We start from the raw sequence: 21257 nt of genomic DNA on the forward strand, positions 1-21257 counted from the left end.
ATATATTTGAGTTTTCCAAAAAATGTCTTGGCAAAGTTTCTCATAAAAGTCCTATTCTATTATGAATCCCGAGTCTTCAGAGAGGGGCGGCATACAAATCTAATAAATTATTATTATTATTATTATTATTATTATTATTATTATTATTATTATTAATCACTAGCTGGTTAAAAAGCAGAAAGCAAGAGATGTGAACAAATGAACAACTTCCTTAGTGGAGGGAAGCAAGAGTGGAGTCCTTCAAAGATCTATATTGGGATCAGGTTTTTTCAACAGTTCATTAATTATCCCTATTTAGAATAAGTAGTGAGCTAGCCGTGATTCTAGATGATTCTACAAGGAAGTTTAAATATGTTAAAGGGTTAAATAAGGTTCAGGAGGGAAGTGTTTTTAATAGGAAAGTGAACACAAGAACAAGGGGACACAATCTGAAGTTAGTTGGGGGAAAGATCAAAAGCAACATGAGAAAATATTATTTTACTGAAAGAGTAGTAGATCCTTGGAACAAACTTCCAGCAGACGTGGTTGGTAAATCCACAGCACCTGAATTTAAACATGCCTGGGATAAACATATATCCATTGTAAGATAAAATACAGGAAATAGTATAATGGCAGACTAGATGGACCATGAGGTCTTTTTCTGCCGTCAATCTTCTATGTTTCTATGTTTCTATGTGTGAAAAGGTTTAGAAGGGTCTTTTCAGCTGATGAATGATCAACCAAACCAACCAATGAAGATGTTTAAATACAGTAAACATATAAAGTGAAGCACATTGGAGTAAAGCAAGATAAGTGCACACATAAAATGATAGAATCTAATAGCAATAGCACTTAGACTTATATACTTCCCCAAAATGCTTTATAGAACTCTCTGGGTGTTTTATAACATCGGCATATTGCCTCCCAAAATCTGGGTCCTCATTTTACTGACCATTGAAGGATCAAACTCCAGACTATGGGCAGAGTTAGCCTGCAATACTGCATTCTAACCACTGCGCCACTTGGACTCTTACAGTCTAAACTATAACTATACAGGAAAAAGAGTAGTTGGGAATTAGGGAGTCATATATTTATATTATTATGGTTAGTCCCACAGTCCGCTAGTCTTTTACACTGGATCTGATTTTTTTTCCACCTATCAATTTCTTCCCAAGGATTTGGGTGGAGACATTGTTGTTTGATGTCGCAGGATGGAAGTTGTTCCAACCAACACTGACTTTTGCAATTAATTGATTGTGATTTTGTCAGTGCTGATGGTATTCAAGTGATGTCCCAGCTGTTGTTATTGTTATAGATGGGGAGTCATAATAGATGAATCAATTAAGATGTTGACTCAATGTGTGGCAGCTGTGAAGAAGGCATCTTCCAGGCTAGGGATCATTAGGAAAAGAACTGAATATAAAACTGCCAGCAGTATAATGGTTTTATAACAGATTGATGACATGACAATATTTGAATTCCTGGGTACAGTCCTTATTGTGACATTTGAAAAATATAATAGGGTGGAAAAACGCAGAAGAGGGCAATCAAAATGATCAGATAGCTCAAAACTTCCATTAAAAAAATGGCTAGGATATTTGGGATTATACACCATAGGAAGTGGTAAATGATAAGTGTCTTGGATAAGTTTATCAAAGAGTCTCAATCTTGTTAGAGTTGCCTTTGGAAACATGCATCTCCAAATACTACTATTAGGGGAATAATAGCAGGAGAAGAATGTCTCTACTTGGGAGTACTTTGATTGACAACTTAGCAAAACCAACAAGACAAGTCTTAAATTACAGAACTGCAATTCACCTGAATGCCAACTAAGTGGACTTATGAATATAATAGTTTTCTCCAATTGATGCCTTTCAAATGTGTTGGATTCCTTTTCTCGTGAGTCTAAGGCAAGGGGTTGATGGAGAATTGTGCTTTGACCACTCTGAAGGGCACCAGGTTTGCAGAAAGCTGTTCTAGGTTATACAAACTTGACCAGTGAAGGTAAGATGGCAGCAGAGTCATCATCATTCATAACCATGTGATTAGTTAGTTGACTAGTTAGCACTTATTTATTATTTAGAATTTATTTTATTTTATTAAATTTATATACCATTCATCCCACCACTACCTTGTTTCCCCCAAAATAATAGGCCCAGTTGGGCTGTTGAATGCATGGCAATAAGTCCAGGCTCTTATTTCACGGCTCAAAAAGAATATAAGACAGGGTCTTATTTTTTAGGAGACATGGTTGAGCAACTTTATATACAGTAATACCTCATCTTACGAACTTAATTGGTTCCAGGACGAGGTTCGTAAGGTGAAAGGTTCGTAAGATGAAACAATGTTTCCCATAGGAATCAATGGAAAAGCCAATAATGCGTGCAAGCCGATTAGGAAAATCCAAAACATTAAGGCTTAAAAAAAAAAAAACTGCCGCAGACGAAGCTGAGGCGAACGGAGTGGGGGGAGGGAAACCCATGGAGATCCAGAGGGGAGAATGGGGCAGGACAGGGTGGGAAAAAATGGGGGAAACCCATGGAGATCCAGAGGGGAGAATGGGGCAGGACAGGGTGGGGAAAAACAGGGGAAACCAATGGAGATCCAGAGGGGAGAATGGGGCAGGACAGGGTGGGAAAAAATGGGGGAAACCCATGGAGATCCAGAGGGGAGAATGGTGCAAGACAGGGTGGGGAAAAACGGGGGAAACCCATGGAGATCCAGAGGGGAGAATGGGGCAGCACAGGGTGGGGAAAAACGGGAGGAACCCATGGAGATCCAGAGGGGAGAATGGGGCAGGACAGGGTGGGAAAAAATGGGAGAAACCCATGGAGATCCAGAGGGGAGAATGGGGCAGGACAGGGTGGGAAAAAACGGGGGAAACCCATGGAGATCCAGAGGGGAGAATGGGGCAGGACAGGGTGGGAAAAAATGGGGGAAACCCATGGAGATCCAGAGGGGAGAATGTTGCAAGACAGGGTGGGGAAAAACGGGGGAAACCCATGGAAATCCAGAGGGGAGAATGGGGCAGGACAGGGTGGGGAAAAATGGGGGAAACCCATGGAGATCCAGAGGGGAGAATGGGGCAGGACAGGGTGGGGAAAAACGGGGGAAACCCATGGAGATCCAGAGGGGAGAATGGGGCAGGACAGGGTGGGAAAAAATGGGAGGAACCCATGGAGATCCAGAGGGGAGAATGGGGCAGGACAGGGTGGGGAAAAACGGGGGAAACCCATGGAGATCCAGAGGGGAGAATGGGGCAGGACAGGGTGGGGAAAAATGGGAGGAACCCATGGAGATCCAGAGCGGAGAATGGTGCAGGACAGGGTGGGGAAAAACGGGGGAAACCCATGGAGATCCAGAGGGGAGAATGGGGCAGGACAGGGTGGGGAAAAACGGGGGAAACCCATGGAGATCCAGAGGGGAGAATGGGGCAGGACAGGGTGGGGAAAAACGGGAGGAACCCATGGAGATCCAGAGCGGAGAATGGTACAGGACAGGGTGGGGAAAAATGGGGGAAACCCATGGAGATCCAGAGGGGAGAATGGTGCAAGACAGGGTGGGGAAAAACGGGAGGAACCCATGGAGATCCAGAGGGGAGAATGGTGCAGGACAGGGTGGGGAAAAATGGGGGAAACCCATGGAGATCCAGAGGGGAGAATGGTGCAAGACAGGGTGGGGAAAAACGGGGGAAACCCATGGAGATCCAGAGGGGAGAATGGTGCAAGACAGGGTGGGGAAAAACGGGAGGAACTCAAGTCTGGAGGTGGGGCATCCCAGCGGCCGGCGGCAGGTTCGTAAGGTGAAAAAAGTTCGTAAGAAGAGGCAAAAAAATTCCAAACCCTGGATTCGTATCTTGAAAAGTTCGTATGACAAGGGGTTCGTATCATGAGGTACCACTGTACATAGTTTGATGATATTGATAATCAATATGGTGGGGTCATAATTCTGGCATGTTCTCCTAGTTGAAATTGTCTGATTCTTTCTCTGTATCTTTCTTTGCAAAACACATCTCTTGTTTTAATTGGAATTCTAAAGTATATAAAGTAATGTTACCACTGCTTTTATCTAGTTTTTTTAAAATTAAGCTAAATACTTCTTTGGGTATTTTAATAGAAGAGAAATAAATAGTAACAACAGCATCATCCTTGCTATAAGATCTGTCAAATAAATTTTTACATTAAAAACCTAACCCTAATTAAACACATGTACTTCATCTTAAAAAATAAATTTTGTATAATGAGTCTATCTATTTCAGCATGACTGACAATGATTGGCAGCCAATAGCTCTTTGGGCCTTAGGAATAAAGCTTTTCCAGATCTATTTAGAGATGTGAGGGATGACATTTTGAACCAGGACTCTGTCTTCTGCCTACATATTTTGGATCTGAGATACAATGTTAACAGCATTGATCAACAAAACTACAAATTAACGCACTGATTTGACAGAACAAGTAACTAAACTTACCTAGAGTAGGGTCATAATCTCCAATAAATCGCTTGGTAATGAATCTTACTGTCAATGCTTCATTGGAAAAAGAAAAAATAACAATTAGCAGAGCAAACCAATATAAATATACACTAGCTTAGCTTAATCAACTTAATATACAATATCCATATGTTATACAATATACATATACAGTATGCTTAATATACAATAGCTTAGCTATTAATCAACTACACATATAGATCCATCTTATATATGCATCCACTTTATATATGTCATAGGAAAATTAAGGCAACTGTTTAAAGACATTCAGATTGGCTTGTACCCCTACCTAAAGATAGCAAAGTTTGAAGGCCATAAGAATGATAGGATCTAGTTGAAGTGGGCGTTCACTTCTGCAATGATTGTCCAAAATGCCTTTTTAAAACAAGGCATTGTATGGATGAAATTTGGGCTAAAATTTCCTCATGTCAGTAATTGGCTTAACTTAATCTTGCTTAAGAATGAGATTCAAGACATACTTTTTAGGGAAACTACTGCGTATCAACACTCAAAGAATGGCAACAAATAGTAAACAGAAACAAATAACGCCAGGAAGAAAAACAACCTGGAGTTTTCCAAATGATTGTGAGAAGAGTATTTAAAAACAGGAGCCAGGTAGAGCTGGCAGCCAATCACCCAAAGTGCAGATCATCATTCTCTTACTCCCTCTATGAAGGAACCAAATATCTTTGCTAGAAATATGCCATAAGTACCATCTACATTTATGCCTGGGAGTCTTCGGAGAGGGGCGGGCATACAAATCAAATCAAATCAAATCACAAATCTGTACCCGCTGAAGATACTTTGAAAAAAAGAACAACAGATATTTTGCGTCGACTCTTATGTGAGTCCCAAAGAGAGTTTGCCTTGCTTCCTGGTAGCAAATAGGAAAACATAGCTAAAGGCTTTTAAAACTTTCTCTCTGTTTCATTTAAACAAGAAACGTATGTGAAAAATCAGTCAATGGTTTGTGTTATCTAAGGCTCAAAACTTTCTTCTGTTGAACTTCATCAGTCAAAGGCTTCTGTTGAAATCGTAATTTGGACTGATAAAAGATAAGTCTTCAAAGTCCATGCAATTTTCTTGGCAATAATAGTAGGTTATTTGCCACTGCCTTTGTCTGGGATGTTTTTTGTTTTACTTCCCAGTCTAGTCTACGGATTTTTGAAATCCTGATGTTGTTTTTAGTCTTTTTTTATACCATGGAAAAATACTGCTTTCTGTCTTTTTTCTCCTAGCAAATGCAATTCATTTTAATCAAATTCAACTTTTACTTCCAAGGCTGGGACAGGAGCGGTTATTCCCAGGGGAAGACCACTTAAGCATAACTATAATCTTTTCATAAGCACAAATGGACTAGGAAAGTGGAGGCAGATTGCAGTTGCTTATATATGATATGATATATGATTAATATAATATAATATAATATAATATAATATAATATAATATAATATAATATAATATAATATAATATAATATAATATAATATAATATAATATAATATAATATAATATAATATAATATAATAGAAGGATTATGGGGTAGTGATTTCTGACAGTCTCAAAATGGATGAGCAGTGTGGTCGGGCAGTAGGAAAAGCAAGTAGGATGCTTGGCTGCATAGCTAGATGTATAACAAGCAGGAAGAGGGAGATTGTGATCCCCTTATATAGAGCGCTGGTGAGACCACATTTGGAATACTGTGTTCAGTTCTGGAGACCTCACCTACAAAAAGATATTGACAAAATTGAACGGGTCCAAAGACGGGCTACAAGAATGGTGGAAGGTCTTAAGCATAAAACATATCAGGAAAGACTTAATGAACTCAATCTGTATAGTCTGGAGGACGGAAGGAAAAGGGGGAACATGATCGAAACATTTAAATATGTTAAAGGGTTAAATAAGGTTCAGGAGGGAAGTGTTTTTAATAGGAAAGTGAACACAAGAACAAGGGGACACAATCTGAAGTTAGTTGGGGGAAAGATCAAAAGCAACGTGAGAAAATATTATTTCACTGAAAGATTAGTAGATCCTTGGAACAAACTTCCAGCAGACGTGGTTGGTAAATCCACAGTAACTGAATTTAAACATGCCTGGGATAAACATATATCCATTGTAAGATAAAATATAGGAAATAGTATAAGGGCTGGGTAGATGGACCATGAGGTCTTTTTCTGCCGTCAGTCTTCTATGTTTCTATATTCTACCCTGCTCAAAAAAAATAAAGGGAACACTTAAACAACAGAATATAACTCCAAGTAAATCAAACTTCTGTGAAATCAAACTGTCCAGTTAGGAAGCAACACTGATTGACAATCAATTTCACATGCTGTTGTGGTACCCTAAGGCTATACAGAGAGAGATAATTTCATCTGATGCCCTTTTCCTCTGGATTAAATCCTAAGTGGTAATTAAAATATTAGTATTCTTCTAGTTGATCTCGATTCCTAGCAGAGGAAACCATGTTGTTTTCTTAAGCACTGTACAGAAAGGGTTTGCCATTGCCTTCTTCTGATCTATTCTACAGTCTTGAGATTTCATGTTGGTCACCTTTCCAAGCACTACTGAAGTCTGGCTGTTTATCTTTTGGAGATCAGACTGGCTAAATGCTTCAGTTATGTTCTTCATAACTGCCATACAGAAGTCATAGTTTGCTTTATTTATAAAAAGAGGTTCGCATATATGACAGAGTCATATAGGATCATATTTTTCCACACACACATTTTTATTTGTTATTTTAATTTAGAAAGACTTTAAATAGATTACAGTTATTGACACAGATTAAACATTATAAATATAAATAAGGGGATTATTATAAAATATTGCAGCTTTTATACCATCAGGACTATTTGCATATTCTTCTTCTAAATCAGTTTTAACTATGTGTTCTGCGGATGTTATAAAAATAGGAAGACTAAATTTAACATAATGTCCAGAGATTAAAGAATGTAGGTGGTTTTGGCAGAGACTGGAAGAGGCAGGAAGAAAGAGAGAGGGATGGGCTCCTTACTGAGAAACAGTCGTGGTTTAGAACCAGATTAAGCACAAACTCTGTGAATTTCTGTTATTTAGGGAACAGCTTCCTAACAAAAGGAAGAGCTGGGAGAATCATACCGTACCGACTAATGAACCCAAATCCACAACTCCTCAAGAGTCAACCATTGAAATAGAAACGTGAAAGCATTTTAAATTCTGGCTCTGTCCTACTCTGTCCTAACTTTGTCCTAAAACAAAGTTTCTTTGGACAAGTTACTCAGAAAATAAAGTCTAAGCAGTGCGTGCCCAAGGAAAGGGCCACATTGATAAATTAAAAATCCTTGTGGGGTGCAAAGAAATATCAGGAGTGCTGTTCTGTGGCTAGTGGAGCAGAAAGGCTTGAATGGACTCAGCAACAGTGGCTGTAAATTTACTATTTTATTTATGGGTTTAAAAAAAATGTCATTGGCTGCACAAAACTGTTTGGTGGCTCGCATGTGGCCCACAAACTTGTTGCACAATGCTGTTTGCACAATAGCAACAGGGGATAATTTTTTGGTCATTGCTTCAGAACTGTGGAAATTCTTTCTTTGGAATATCCAAAGTAATTTGGGCAAACTAAATATTCATTCATGGCAATAATTTATTAAGTACTTTTGTATCTGTAAAATATGGTCTCTTTGTCTCTTTGTGACAGCTTTAATATTTTAATCTTACCATATTACTGTTCAATATTATGAAAAACTACTAGCCATATTGAATTGGCTCAAAATCAATAGCGAACCATAATTATTTGTTTCAAATAAAAGAGACAACTGGTTTTTAAAACTCCATAACCGCAATGTTAAATCCAGGAGCCAAAGAAAAGATTTTAAAGGTTTATATTTTTTTGCCTTTTATACCATGAAGCCAAAACCACAGTGTCTGAAAAGGACCTATAAATCTGAGATTACCTCGCTTTTCAAATTATTACTTATCTTTTATTGTTCTGGGGAAAGTTTTAAATTTTTACACTTTTAAAAAAAAAGACTTTTAAATTCAACAATAAATAAATAAAACCAGTAACTTGTTTATATTTAAAACCACAATATATAAGGTAGCAGTCAAACAGTTAAGAATATTGTATTATTTGTTTTATTCTGTCAAACCTCTCAAGAGATTTTGTGGCACCACAGATGGCCAAGGCAAACAAACAAATTATAACATTGACTAAGTTTTATCCAATGTCTCTAAAAGCCCTTTAGAAAAAAAGGACAATGGTAATACGCTTGTTCAGGCCTGTGAGGAGGTCCTTTGCTCTGAACATTCAAGCCAAGGACCCTTCCCCCCCTTTTCCCTTCTTTTTGAATATCCATCAATATCAATACATGGACAGTGAGGCATCTGGGTATCATTCATTTGCATGTAAGTAGTAATGATAGTATAATATTATTTGTTATTTAAATCATATTTATGTAATTGCAATAATATTCTTATAGATATTTGTATTAAAATATAAGCCTTCATTATTTAATTTTTCAACATTTTAGTAACAGTATAATAACAATAACAGTTTTTAATATTTATGGGTTTTAAATTTAGTTTTTTTATCTAATATTGGATTTGTATTCTATATATTGTATTATTGTTGTTGTGAGCCGTCCCAAGTCTTCGGAGAGGGCGGCATACAAATCTAATAAACAAACAAACAAACAAACAAACAAACAAACAATAACAGCATCATTAGAACGTACATAGTGTCACCATCTTTCTTTTTTAAAAAAATAATCTTTATTAGGTTTCTACGTATAAAAATAGAAAGAAAGGAACAAAGAAAGAAAAAAACAAGAAAACAAGAATAACAGACGAATGAACATATAAACTTAAACAACGTATAAAACGTATTCCGTTCAGTAGTGTTCTTTATATGCACCATCTTTCAACATCCAACTTTTATATCTAGCTATTACTTTAAATAAACTATATAAAATATGCCTAATAATATTTCCCCTATTTCTTGTGTCTGACTCTATTCTAGTTCCTAGTAAAGCCAATCTTGTATTACAAAACATTTCCTCTATCCGTGATCTTTTGTCTGTTTTAATATTTCAATTCTTATTCGTTTTTTGACTTGCCTCCCAAATTCCTCCCTTGGGTCTTCTTCTCTATCTACATCTTTCCTGTTTAATTTCATAAGCAATTTGCAAAGGCATACATCTTCAGTTTTTATTCACATGCATCACTGTTTTTAAAAACCATGTAGGTTTGTGCCCGAAGCTCAGCATTTCTTATTAAGAAAGCAATGCTAACATGTGTTCTTCTCTTTAAAAGTGGTCAGTGAGCACAGAGCAGCCACAGACATTGAGATTCATGGGAAAGGCTCCAGTATTTTTCCCTTCAGGGCTCATCCTAGGAGACTTCTGATGAGCCAGTAATAAGAGCAGCATGCCAATCACTGTTTACCCTCTAAATCCAGGAGTTATTGTTTCACATGACCACAGCGATGCTATACCCTGGGAAAATTAAAACATGACTTCCCAATCTTCTAATGAATGACCCATCACTGAATATCCTGCCAGCAGCTCTAGCAGCTATCTAAGTGTGCTATAAGCTGACTTGGGTTATATTATATCCATATGTTTTAAAATTCCTTCAGTCACAAAATCATATGATTCATATTTTACCAAATTTAATAGGACTATATAGGACTGCTGTTTTAAAAACTAATGGCCTGAGCCACAATCATGTGCCTGGTTGCTCTTGGAGGAGGCCCCATAGAAACACTACCGTATTCTACTTTAAGGAATCAATCGGTACTGCTGAACATTTGTTATGTTTAATAATGGGTTGGACAAGCTGATGTTAAATCCTGATAGCAATAGCACTTAGACTTATATACCACTTTACAGTGCTTTACAGCCCTCTATAAGCAGTTTACAGAGCCAGCATATTGCCCCCAGCAATCTGGGTCCTCATTTTACCAACCTCAGAAGGATGGGAGGATTTGAGCCTATTGAGATTCGATCTGCCAAATTGCAGTCAGCTAGCAGTAGCCTGCAGCACTCTAACCGATGTGCCACCAGAACTCATATAAGATAAGCTCAGATAAGATGGAAAGACTGTTGGTCAATAAAGGGACTGGAGTTTAAATCTGTTTGTAATATGTTTTCCCTTCCTCAAAGGATTAGATCTGCAGTCTAAAAGTTTTTCTACATTCTCCAGTCATTGAATTCACGGAGGATAGTTATGGCAAAGAGGGCATTTACAGAATTACCATTTGCATCCAGTTGAGGGCGCTTATGAGCCAGTCAGATTTGGTAATGGTTAGACACACTTTGGCGATACTAGAACTTGACTATCACAGCGTATTTTATCCATTGAAAAATATCTGGATGCTGCAATGGTGCTGTCCAAAATGTAGCAGCTGTAGGGATGACTCTATTGAAAGCTCCATGCACACTGGTAATTACACAAAGAAAGCAGCAAAACACCGAGTACATTTTCATGGAAGTGATCAATTGCAATTCATTTATTCATCACATTTATGCGTGACTCTGGGCAGCACACAATAAAAACTTTAAATAGCAATAAGACCAAAAAAAATACCAATACTGTAATTTTAAAAAGACAATTAAAAAAAAAAAGACAAAGAGAGAATAACAGATATTAATAATAGTGAAGCCACTCTTTAGGACCAAGTCTGAGAGCGCAGCCAAGTCTTGCGGTACGTGGGGAAAAATAACAAGAATGGAGCCAGCCTCTCTTCAGGGTGGGATAAGGCGATGATGTTCCATAAGGTAAGGACCACAGGATCCTGCTAGATGTGCTCTGGAACAGGAAAATAACTGTGTCGATTGACGCAGAAAAGGACCCAACAACTTCGTGCCCAGTTTCTTGGCCAAGCAGGATGAAGACAAACACAGCAATTCTTATGCCTTCTTGTCTATGCAAGTCTGCTGCCTGCACATACAGCATCTTGGCCAAATCCAGCTGTTTTCTTATGAGAGGTTATGCTGACTGTAGCTCTTGGAAAAAATCAGAGGAACCACAGAGACAAGAGTTTTGGAGCACAATGAGTACAGGTTATGTTTAAACTGTTTGGAAGAGAGACATACTGATGAAGGAATGAAGAGAGATGTTACATGCAAATCCTGCCAATGGCAACAAGTCAGGCCAGTTGTCTTGTCGACATAACACAAAGCAACACAAATATTGTTCTAGTACAAAGTTTGTCTTCTCTGTCTGCCATTTGTCTCTTGGTGATGACAGATGGACATGGATACCTAGTAACTGGAAGAGGGCTTTCCAGAACAGGGCGTGAATTGAGAATTATTTATTAATAAATTATTAATTATTAGACCACAGCCTGCAGGAGAAGAGCGACTGGGGCGCATGGACCGACTTGGCATAATGCACATCACACAAGCCCTTCTCAAGTGCACACTATTTCAACTTAACCTAATTGTGTTTGCATAGGAATTCTAGCACATTTATTTATTGATTAATTAATTTATTGATTGATTGTATTTCTATGCTGCCCAACTCCCAAAGGGCTCTGGGCGGCTTACAACAGGATATAAAATATATTTAAAAACACCATAAAAGATTAAGGAAAAAACAGTTTAAAAAATCACATACATACATATTGTTCAAGGCCGGACCTTGTAAAACTGTGAGGTCAACAGCCCCAAGCTTGCTGGAAAAGCCAAGTCTTCAATGATTTCTGGAAGGCCAACAGAATGGGGGCAATCCGGATCTCAGGGGGTAGTTGGGTCCAGAGAGCCGGGGAGCCACAGAGAAGGCCCTTCCCCATGGGCATGCCAGCCGATACTGTTTAGCTGATGGGACCTGGAGGAGACCAGCTCTATGGGATCTTACTGGTTGCTGGGAACTATGGAGCCAGTGCAGCTTGTGGAGGATTGGTGTGATGTGAGTGTATCTAGGTGCACCCACAACCACTCGCTCATTCGGAGACCAATTATAGTCTCCGAATGGTCTTCAGGGTAGCCCCATGTAGAGTGTGTTGCCTTATCATGAGGTAATAAGGACGTGAGTTACTGCGGACAGCCTCCTGATACAAGTAGGGTCGCAATTAGTGCACTAGATGAACCAGTACAAATCTATCTATCTATCTATCTATCTATCTATCTATCTATCTATCTATCTATCTATCTATCTATCTATCTATCTATCTATCTATCTATCTATCTATTAGATTTGTATGCCGCCCCTCTCCGTAGACTCGGGGCTGCTAATTTTATCTGTGATCTAGGAGGACACTCAAATTGCGAACCTGTTCTGAGGGGGATCAATTTCTTTCCCCCAGAGCCAAGTCTGGGTTAAGTCTGAGCCTGTTGACACTCATTCAGAACTTCACAGATTCTAGGCACCAGAACATCACATCCACTTTACTGAACTGATGTGGGGTGGAGATATATAACTGGGTATCATCTGGACCCTTCAGGGTCCATTAGGCATCGGGGGTGGAAGCACTTAATTGGTTCCTTCCCCTGCAGTGGGGCAGTAGGGTCCTAAAGTCTAACCTCAGTAGGAAATGATCTGACCATGACAAGGGAAAAGAAATCTATATCCCTTAATTCCAGATCATCTCTTCCATAAGAACATCAGGTCAAGTGCATCTCCCCCCTCCCATGAATTAGACCCTGTATTACTTGGGTCAGGTGCATGGTTGCCATGGAAGCCATGAGCTGCATCTGAGGGATGCCAAGTGATGGCAAATTGAAGTCCCCCAGCACCATAACCCTGGGGAATTCCACTGCCAACCCAGCTATCGCCTCTAGCAGTTCAGGTAGGGCTGTTGTAACACATCTTGGAGGCAGGTACATTAACAACAAGCCCAATTGAACCCCTGAGTCCAGCCTCAAGAGGAGAGACTCACACCCGACTATCTCCGGGGCATCCAAAAGGACAAACACTTTTCCACTCTGCCACTCCATCACCCCTTTCTTGGAATCACGGCAGATGTAAAACCTAAAACCCATCCAGGCACATCTCTGAGAGGTGCCCCCTCTTCCAGAATTAAATTTTGAATGAGGGGGACTTTGTTGACAACAGAATGAGGGGAGCTTTGTTGATAACAGGCCTGACATTAAGCAACAGCAGCCTGAGGCCAGGGCCCTGACATCCCAAGTCACCAGGTGTACTAGAGACACCGGAACAAGTAATCAATCTATCTATCTATCTATCTATCTATCTATCTATCTATCTATCTATCTATCTATCTATCTAATCTATCTATCTATCTATCTATCTATTTATTTATTAGATTTGTATGCCGCCCCTCTCCGTAGACTCAGGGCGGCATACTTTGAAACAGCAAGTCCTAGTTCCCCGAAAGCGGCCTACCCCTTGCTCGCCATATCTAACTCTCCCAGTTACGACCGTAATACACTGGCTCTAAAACACCCTAGAGATCTCCTCCCCCACATCTACAGCCCTCCTCCTTCCCAGCAGATTAGGCTCCCCACTCATACCAAGCGGAGGGTTATATCTGGGTGTCCATCTGCTTCTGTTTACACACTCAACAGAGGGGACCCCATTCTTTGCTTCTGGCTCACTCATTCTCCCCGAAACTCAGTCACTCCCAATCCATCCTGACACTCTTTCCACACACACACATACACACACGCATCCCCCGCCAAGATAGAACCAATCTGTAAATTAAAACAAGATGATAAAGCAGGATAATTAAGACAAGATGATGAAATTTGTATTATAACTGCAACCCTAGGCAGCTTGAGAAGATAGTCTATAGGGAAGTGAATTATCAGAAAGAAAACACCACTCTAATATGCTATCATTAGGACCCATAATTGTGGTTACCAGTGAAACATGTCCTTTCCAACAGGGTCTGCAGAATAATGAACTAGTTTCCTCCAATGGAGGGAGAACTTATAAAGCCAAGTTCTTGTGACTCCGGCGTTGTCTTCCCAGCAAGAGAAAGGGCGAGGTTCTTTCTTTCCAAGCAGTTTAGGTGGTAGCGGTAGAGAGCTTCCTCCCAGGCAGACTGAGACGGAAGAAACAAACAGGCTCCGCAACAGGCAAACAGTTATTTTTGTGTTTCTCCCAGGGTTCTGACATAAGTAAAATGCAGGCAAGGATTTTTTTGGGGGGAGGGGGGATCATCTAGGTAAAGAAATGTAATCTATTTGTTGTCCAAAATATCTGAAAAGAATTCACGGATCTGGCGAAAAATTGTGGCACAATTAGAAAGTCCAAAAGGCATCTCATAATGTCAAAGACTGTTAAGTACTTATGACTCTCTTTCATCCAAATCAAGCTGCAGTTTCAATAAATACAATGAAACCTGTGTCTTCTGGAGGTAACCTACCAAGTCCAAAATAAGAGGCAGTGGTTACTAATCCCTAATGGTTCAGAAGTCTATATTCATGCATAACTCTCAAGGGAGTTTTTACAAAAAAATGTTGGCAGAGATCCAGGAGACAAAGGAGGGAAAATAAATCCTTTTTGCTAGAATGTCATCCAGAAATTCCTGTAAAGTTGCCAATTCTTACATAGACATGGGATACTGCTGTTCAACTAGAATCTGGACTCTAGGCAGAAAGTTTATTGTACACACACATATTTGATGGGGTGGCAAGGTCATCACTTCCTGCCCATCCAAAAATCAAGGAAGGAGGGTTCAGACTGTTATGAGAGAAGCACAGGAGAAAAGCCCAAGGCCTGGAAATGGTGCACCTTGTAACACTGAGAAGGGGGGGGGGTGTCATCCTACATTTCAATTAATACCAGGATTATGTATTTGTAGCTAGTCTATCCCCAAGATAATCAAACTATACTCAAATATAGTTGGAATAATAATAATAATAAAAACTATACATAAAAAGTAAAATGCAACTTGCAAGAAAAAAGAATCATGAATGACTCCAGAAACAACAGAAAATTAAAGAAAATATGTCCAATAGGAGCTCAACCTTCTCTTTGCCTGGGAACAAAGCCAGGACTTTTAATAGTTTTCTGAATGTCAGAGGTTGGGAGCCTTCTGGATCTCTGGGGGGATATCATTCTAGAGGGCAGGCGCAGCAGCAGCAGGCAAAGCACGCTTTCTGGACTCCACAAGATGATCTTGCTTAAGCAATGGGACTTAGGATGTGCCTCTCAGCTCTTTTGGATTTGGGATTGGCTGATATTTTGATAAATGAAGATACTGTGAATCAGTTCATCTGACTTGTACAACTACAAATCAGTGGCAGGCTACCATTCCCGGCCCTACCGGAATGGGCCAGGAGTGCGTGCGCACGTCTGGTGCATGATTCAGCTTCTGCACATGCTCAGAAGCCGAATCTCATGTGAGGACGCATGCAAGAGAGATTTATTGGGGGGGGGGGGGTTTCTTCTGCCAGTTGACTATTTTAACAAAATCAGGAAAAATCTTCAAAATAACTCCTTAATGGAGGTCAGTTCACTTGGAGACACTTTCTCACACTGCTCTCTTCCCCTGGTCTGACATGTCTCTTTTGCAGTGGTCCTATTTCCACAATTGAATTCTCAGGGCCTGCTAGATATTCGATCATGGAACCTGGCCAATTATACAATCTGCAGCAGAGATTGCAAAGGTGCCCCATCAGAGGTTCATACATCCAGGAAACAGGAAATGGTATTTTTTAAAATGCTCAGGCTGTAGAATACACAGCCATGGAAGGGGCACTTAGTACCCCCATCTCCTAATCTTTAGCACAGCAGGCAAGATTGATTTCCTTTTCTTTCTTAAGTTATCAATTAATTTTGCAACAATTTAAGCATTCTATTCTGTATTTTAATTTTTGTTAGTTTCCCTTGTAAGTCAAACAAATACATGCCTACAATTCTAAGTACAATTAGCTCTTAATGGGGAGGCACATATTCCTGAAGAGCTGGAGTTGTGCACAGAAAAAGGGTAATTACATTTCTTTGAGTTTAAAGGCATTCCTACCCTCCTCATATTGTGCTTTGATTGCATTTCACAGCAGAAGCTTTCAAGCTGATACAATGAAAGCAGGATTTTTTAATATGACATTTAGTATAGAGGTTTTGAAAATCATATTTCACTCGATAAATTCCACATTATAAAACAAGATTCATTTAAAATTTTAGAGCCAAGGTAGCCAAAAAGTATATTTTAGATTTCCTTTAGCATTTGCCAAAGACAATTTATATAAACATGTTTGCTTTGCTACTTTATGAGAAAGCCCAGGGAGATTAACTATAAAACATATGCTTTTTTATACTGTAAAACATATGGTCTTCTAGATGTGTTTTGTATAATGTTATATTAAGAGAGAAAAGGTAGCAGCAGAATTTTAAAACCACAACTGCAAGATTTATTTTATACTCAAAATCGGAGCATGATCATTTCAATGCGTTTCTCTTGGCAGAAGGGAAAGCTGTAGACTATTATCTAATCTTTCATCAATTTTACCCCACAACTAGCTAACATAATTTTATTTGTCAATGTTGATAAATGGAGAAACTTATAAAAAACACAATCTATCAGAAAAACTATCTGAATCGAAAAATATGAATTTCGAAAGTATGTTTTTTATTTCCAGTATATCTATAGAAGACAATATAAGCTCATAATTAAAACATAAAAAATAAAAACAAAAACAACCTAATAAATGCAATTACATAACTAAATGCATCCATTTAAACAATATAAAACCAATTTTAATGAGCCACACCAAAGTTATTAATAATATGATTCTAGATATGCATGTGTCTGCACATACACATATGAATATATTGTATGCTTGCAATTGAAATAGCGAAGCTAACTTTCTTATTTTAAGTTATTTCCAATTTAAGTTCTGTCTGTTAGGTCAGTGAAGCAGGGTTTTTAGTTCAGAGGAGCTTGTGGTGGCTGCTGCTGGGTGGGCGAGCGTACATCAGTAGCTGGGGAGAGTGCATAAGGCTCAGCATGGTGCATGAGAGTGCATGGGTGGCCAATGAGGAACAACCCAATAAAAAAGGGGCTGGCTGGAGGAGACTAACCTGAGCAACTTGCAACCTTCCTTAAAAGTTTCCTCATTGGCTGCTTGTGGGAAGCCAGCAGGGAAGATTGCAAATCATGATCATGTTACCACGGGATGCTGCAACCACCATAAATGGTAGCTGGTTGCCAAGCGCCCAGATGATGTGACTGCAAGGATACTGGGACAGTCAGAATTTCTTTAAAAAAATAAAAAAAAATCATTTTTTGACACAGTTAAATAAAACAAGTAACAAGTAAACAAAACAAAAGAACAACAAAAAAGGGATACAATACAATAAACATCACATATTAAAAAAACAAAACAAAACAAAACATATAAATACAACATTTGGGAAACAAAAGTTTCCCCACTTCTTTTTTTGATTGTTTGATCAGAGAATTTTCCTTTGTCACTAAGTATTTCTTTTATTTGACGAGTTGCTTTGCTTGAATTTTGATCATTTCTCCGTTGTTCTTTTCTTTAGCCAATCGTAAAAATTTCCCCATATCTTATAAGTAGTCTGAGTCTTCTTTTTCCTCTAGTTTTTTTGACATCCTGTCCATCTCTGCACAGTCTAATATTTTTTTGATTATTATATTTTCTTCTGGTGTTTTATCTAGTTTCCAATACTGGGCGTACACTATCCTACAGTCAGAATTTCAAGGACCAGTCGTAACCATCATTCATTCAGTGCTGTTGTACTTTTGAATAGTCTTTTCTATCTTTTTTTTCTTTTATTTATTTTTCATTATGCTTACTTTCCTTGTTTATAATTCATATTGCCTTTATTATATAAAAAATAACATTGAGTTAAAAGAATGTACCTTTATTTTTTTTTCAAATTTCCAGGAAGATATATAAAAAAAGATGTGACTATTTAGCAAGTAATCCTTTTCTTGCAAAAACAGGGGGGCATTTTTTTCCTCAAACCATTTTCAGATCATGTCTAGTGTTAATATTATAGGATCATTACCAAATAGAGTACAGTCTTCTGCTATATTTGCCATTAACAGATCTTAAAGACTGGCAGATATGGTTTCAATGGCTAATGGCCTTATGAGTCAATAAGCATTCAAACAGTTCTTTATACAGTGATCCCTCGATTTTCGTGGGTTCAAACTTTGCGAAACGGATATACCACGGTTTTTCAAAAAATATTAATTAAAAAATACTCCGCGGTTTTTTTCCTATACCACGGTTTTTCCCACCCGATGATGGATCGGGCGGGCAGGGGGTAGCGGCAAGGGGGCCTGAGGCGCTGAGGGGGCCGACATTCAAAACAATCTTTGCCGGCCTCCGCACATTCATCGCTCCCCGCCCCCAACTTCAAGCCCAGCTCCTTGCGCGGCCTTGGAAAAGGGTGCGCGGGGGTAGTTTTTGGCTGTCCATAGCCAAAAATTGTGTTTTTACTTCCGCATCTCTACTTCGCGGAAATTCGACTTTCGCGGGCAGTCTGGGAACGCAACCCCCGCGAAAACCGAGGGATCACTGTATATCTATTTCAAATACCTTAGGTTTGACTAGAACCACAGAAGTCTCTGATCACTGGGATCAAACAAAGAGGCAGAAATGAGGACCCTAAGACACTATAACAAGAAAGTAAATAAAGCATAATAAATAAATAAAGTGCCTCTCTCTCTCTCACTCCATATCGGCTAGAACATTTCCTATGAAAAACATTAAAGGGCAATATATGGTTACAGGAAAGGCTAATTACAAACAGCTGTTTCACAAAGTCAACCCAGAAATAAGGAAGGGTACAGATATCTACCTACACACCACGATAGCAACTAAATAAGGAACAGACCCCAAATCACCATCCCACACAATTACATCAGCAGTTTACTGTGGAGCTGCTGCTCTGTGTTAAGCCTTAATAGCTTGCTGGTTTAGTAGGGAATGAAGATCAACATTAATTGAAGAAGTTTCTAGAAATAGATATCAGATGACAACACATGGTGCACTCTACCATATATAAGTAAAACCAGAGTATTACGTACAAAATGTAGCAGCCTGTAATTATCTCCATCTTTAAGGACTTATTGGTAAAGGGCAAGACCACAGAACCGATCAGCCTGGAGTTCTGGGAAGTGCTTTGCTTCCACAGTGGGAACTAGGCAACCTCCCAAATTGAAAGTGCATGGGTTTCTATTAAGAAGGCGAGCCAATTAAACTGATTAGAAATGTCAAGAGAAAGCAACAGAAGGCAACATTGCAAGGAAGGGGTTGAGGGTGAAGAGGCACAGGGCGATGCCAAAACAGAGCACAATACCCCCATTTTTTGTTTCTGTTGGAAGACCTCATGAAGGGGTGGGGGGAATCAAATCAAATCAAAAGGATTTCCAATGGGGCACATACAGTATAAATGGTGTGCGTGCATATGGCAATCACAAAAGAAACCCTGTTTTAGACACAGGAACCTGGGGCTCTCCAGATATTGGTCACCTACCACAATCCCTCAATTTGTAAAATAATCCTAAAACGCTGGTATCTGGTCTGCAGTGAAGGGGCGGATTTGTTTGTTTGTTTGTTTGATTGATTGATTGATTGATTATTTACTTACTTACTTACTTATTGGATTTGTATGCCGCCCCTCTCCGTGGACTCGGGGCGGCTAACAACAGTGATAAAAACAGCATGTAACAATCCAATACTAAAACAACTAAAAAACCCTTATTTATAAAACCAAACATACATACAAACATACCATGCATAAATTGTATAGGCCTAGGGGGAAAGAATATCTCAGTCCCCCCATGCCTGACGGCAGAGGTGGGTTTTAAGGAGCTTACGAAAGGCGAGGAGGGTGGGGGCAATTCTAATCTCTGGGGGGAGTTGGTTCCAGAGGGCCGGGGCTGCCACAGAGAAGGCTCTTCCCCTGGGTCCCGCCAAATGACATCGTTTAGTTGACAGGACTCGGAGAAGGCCCCCTAACTGGTCGCTGGGATTCGTGCGGCAGTTCCTCACAGTTCAGACCAGATTGCCCAAATTGTTAGCGACCGGCTGGTGATGTAATTATGGTGTCACAGATCCAATTCTATCTGTGCCGATCTGTGCTCGCTGCCATCTTTTTTTCTGAGTTTTCGGGGTATTTTCCTGTGTTTTGATGGCTTCTGCTTGTTTTGGGCCTTGAAAAACGCTCCCGCCTGCCCCCGGGCTAATTTGAACTTGTGCGGAAGTGAAATCGCACAAAATGTTGTGATGTGAACCGGTGGTGAAGGTAAGTAGAACCCACCCCTGCTAAGCAAGAGCGACTGGAACAAGATCACCCACCCAGATGTCTTTGTGCCTGAGGGAAGGACAAGAACACAAGATCTCTTGGTGCTTTAACCGAGACACCAAACTGACTCTCATCTGATTTTAGTAGGTTAAAATTAAATTTGGTGATTTACAATGGGTAATGGAGGAAATGTTTTAAAGTACAGCTTTTGTTCTAAATACAGCATGCTCATTTTCTGCTGTAACTTGACCATTTTCCCAACGAAGAACCAATTTTTATGAGGAACAAACAGTTACCATGATCTAACTTAACCTCCAAACTAGGGGTTTTGCAGAAATGATCATTATTCTTTATTTTCAGTGATTCCACTGGTAATGATTTATCATTACTTTTAGAGTCTTTTCTAAGCAGCTGATACAATTCAGCCAAACTGAAGGACTGGACTTTTACTGTCCATCTAAAAAAATTAATCCAACTGGCCAATTTTATAGAAAACACTAAACATTTGATTGTGGATTAATGTGTTTTGCAAATCCTTATTGCAATTTATTTAATGAATCATTATTAAATCAAACGTGAGCAATGTGTGGATCAAATTAAATATTAGACAGGAATTACTTCTC

At 39.2% G+C, this 21257-nt stretch overlaps 1 protein-coding gene across 1 annotated transcript in view; it reads right to left on the bottom strand.

The window, feature by feature from the left end:
- The window catches only part of LOC139175162 (ras-related and estrogen-regulated growth inhibitor-like), a 44247-nt gene that overhangs the window by 11804 nt on the left and 11186 nt on the right, over nt 1–21257 (bottom strand). Inside the window, exon 2 of the mRNA XM_070766073.1 lies at nt 4448–4504. Coding sequence (XP_070622174.1) covers nt 4448–4504 — 57 coding nt within the window. The remainder of the gene's footprint in view (nt 1–4447; nt 4505–21257) is intronic.

Source organism: Erythrolamprus reginae, chromosome 1, assembly GCF_031021105.1.
Source record: "Erythrolamprus reginae isolate rEryReg1 chromosome 1, rEryReg1.hap1, whole genome shotgun sequence".
NCBI lineage: Eukaryota > Metazoa > Chordata > Lepidosauria > Squamata > Dipsadidae > Erythrolamprus > Erythrolamprus reginae.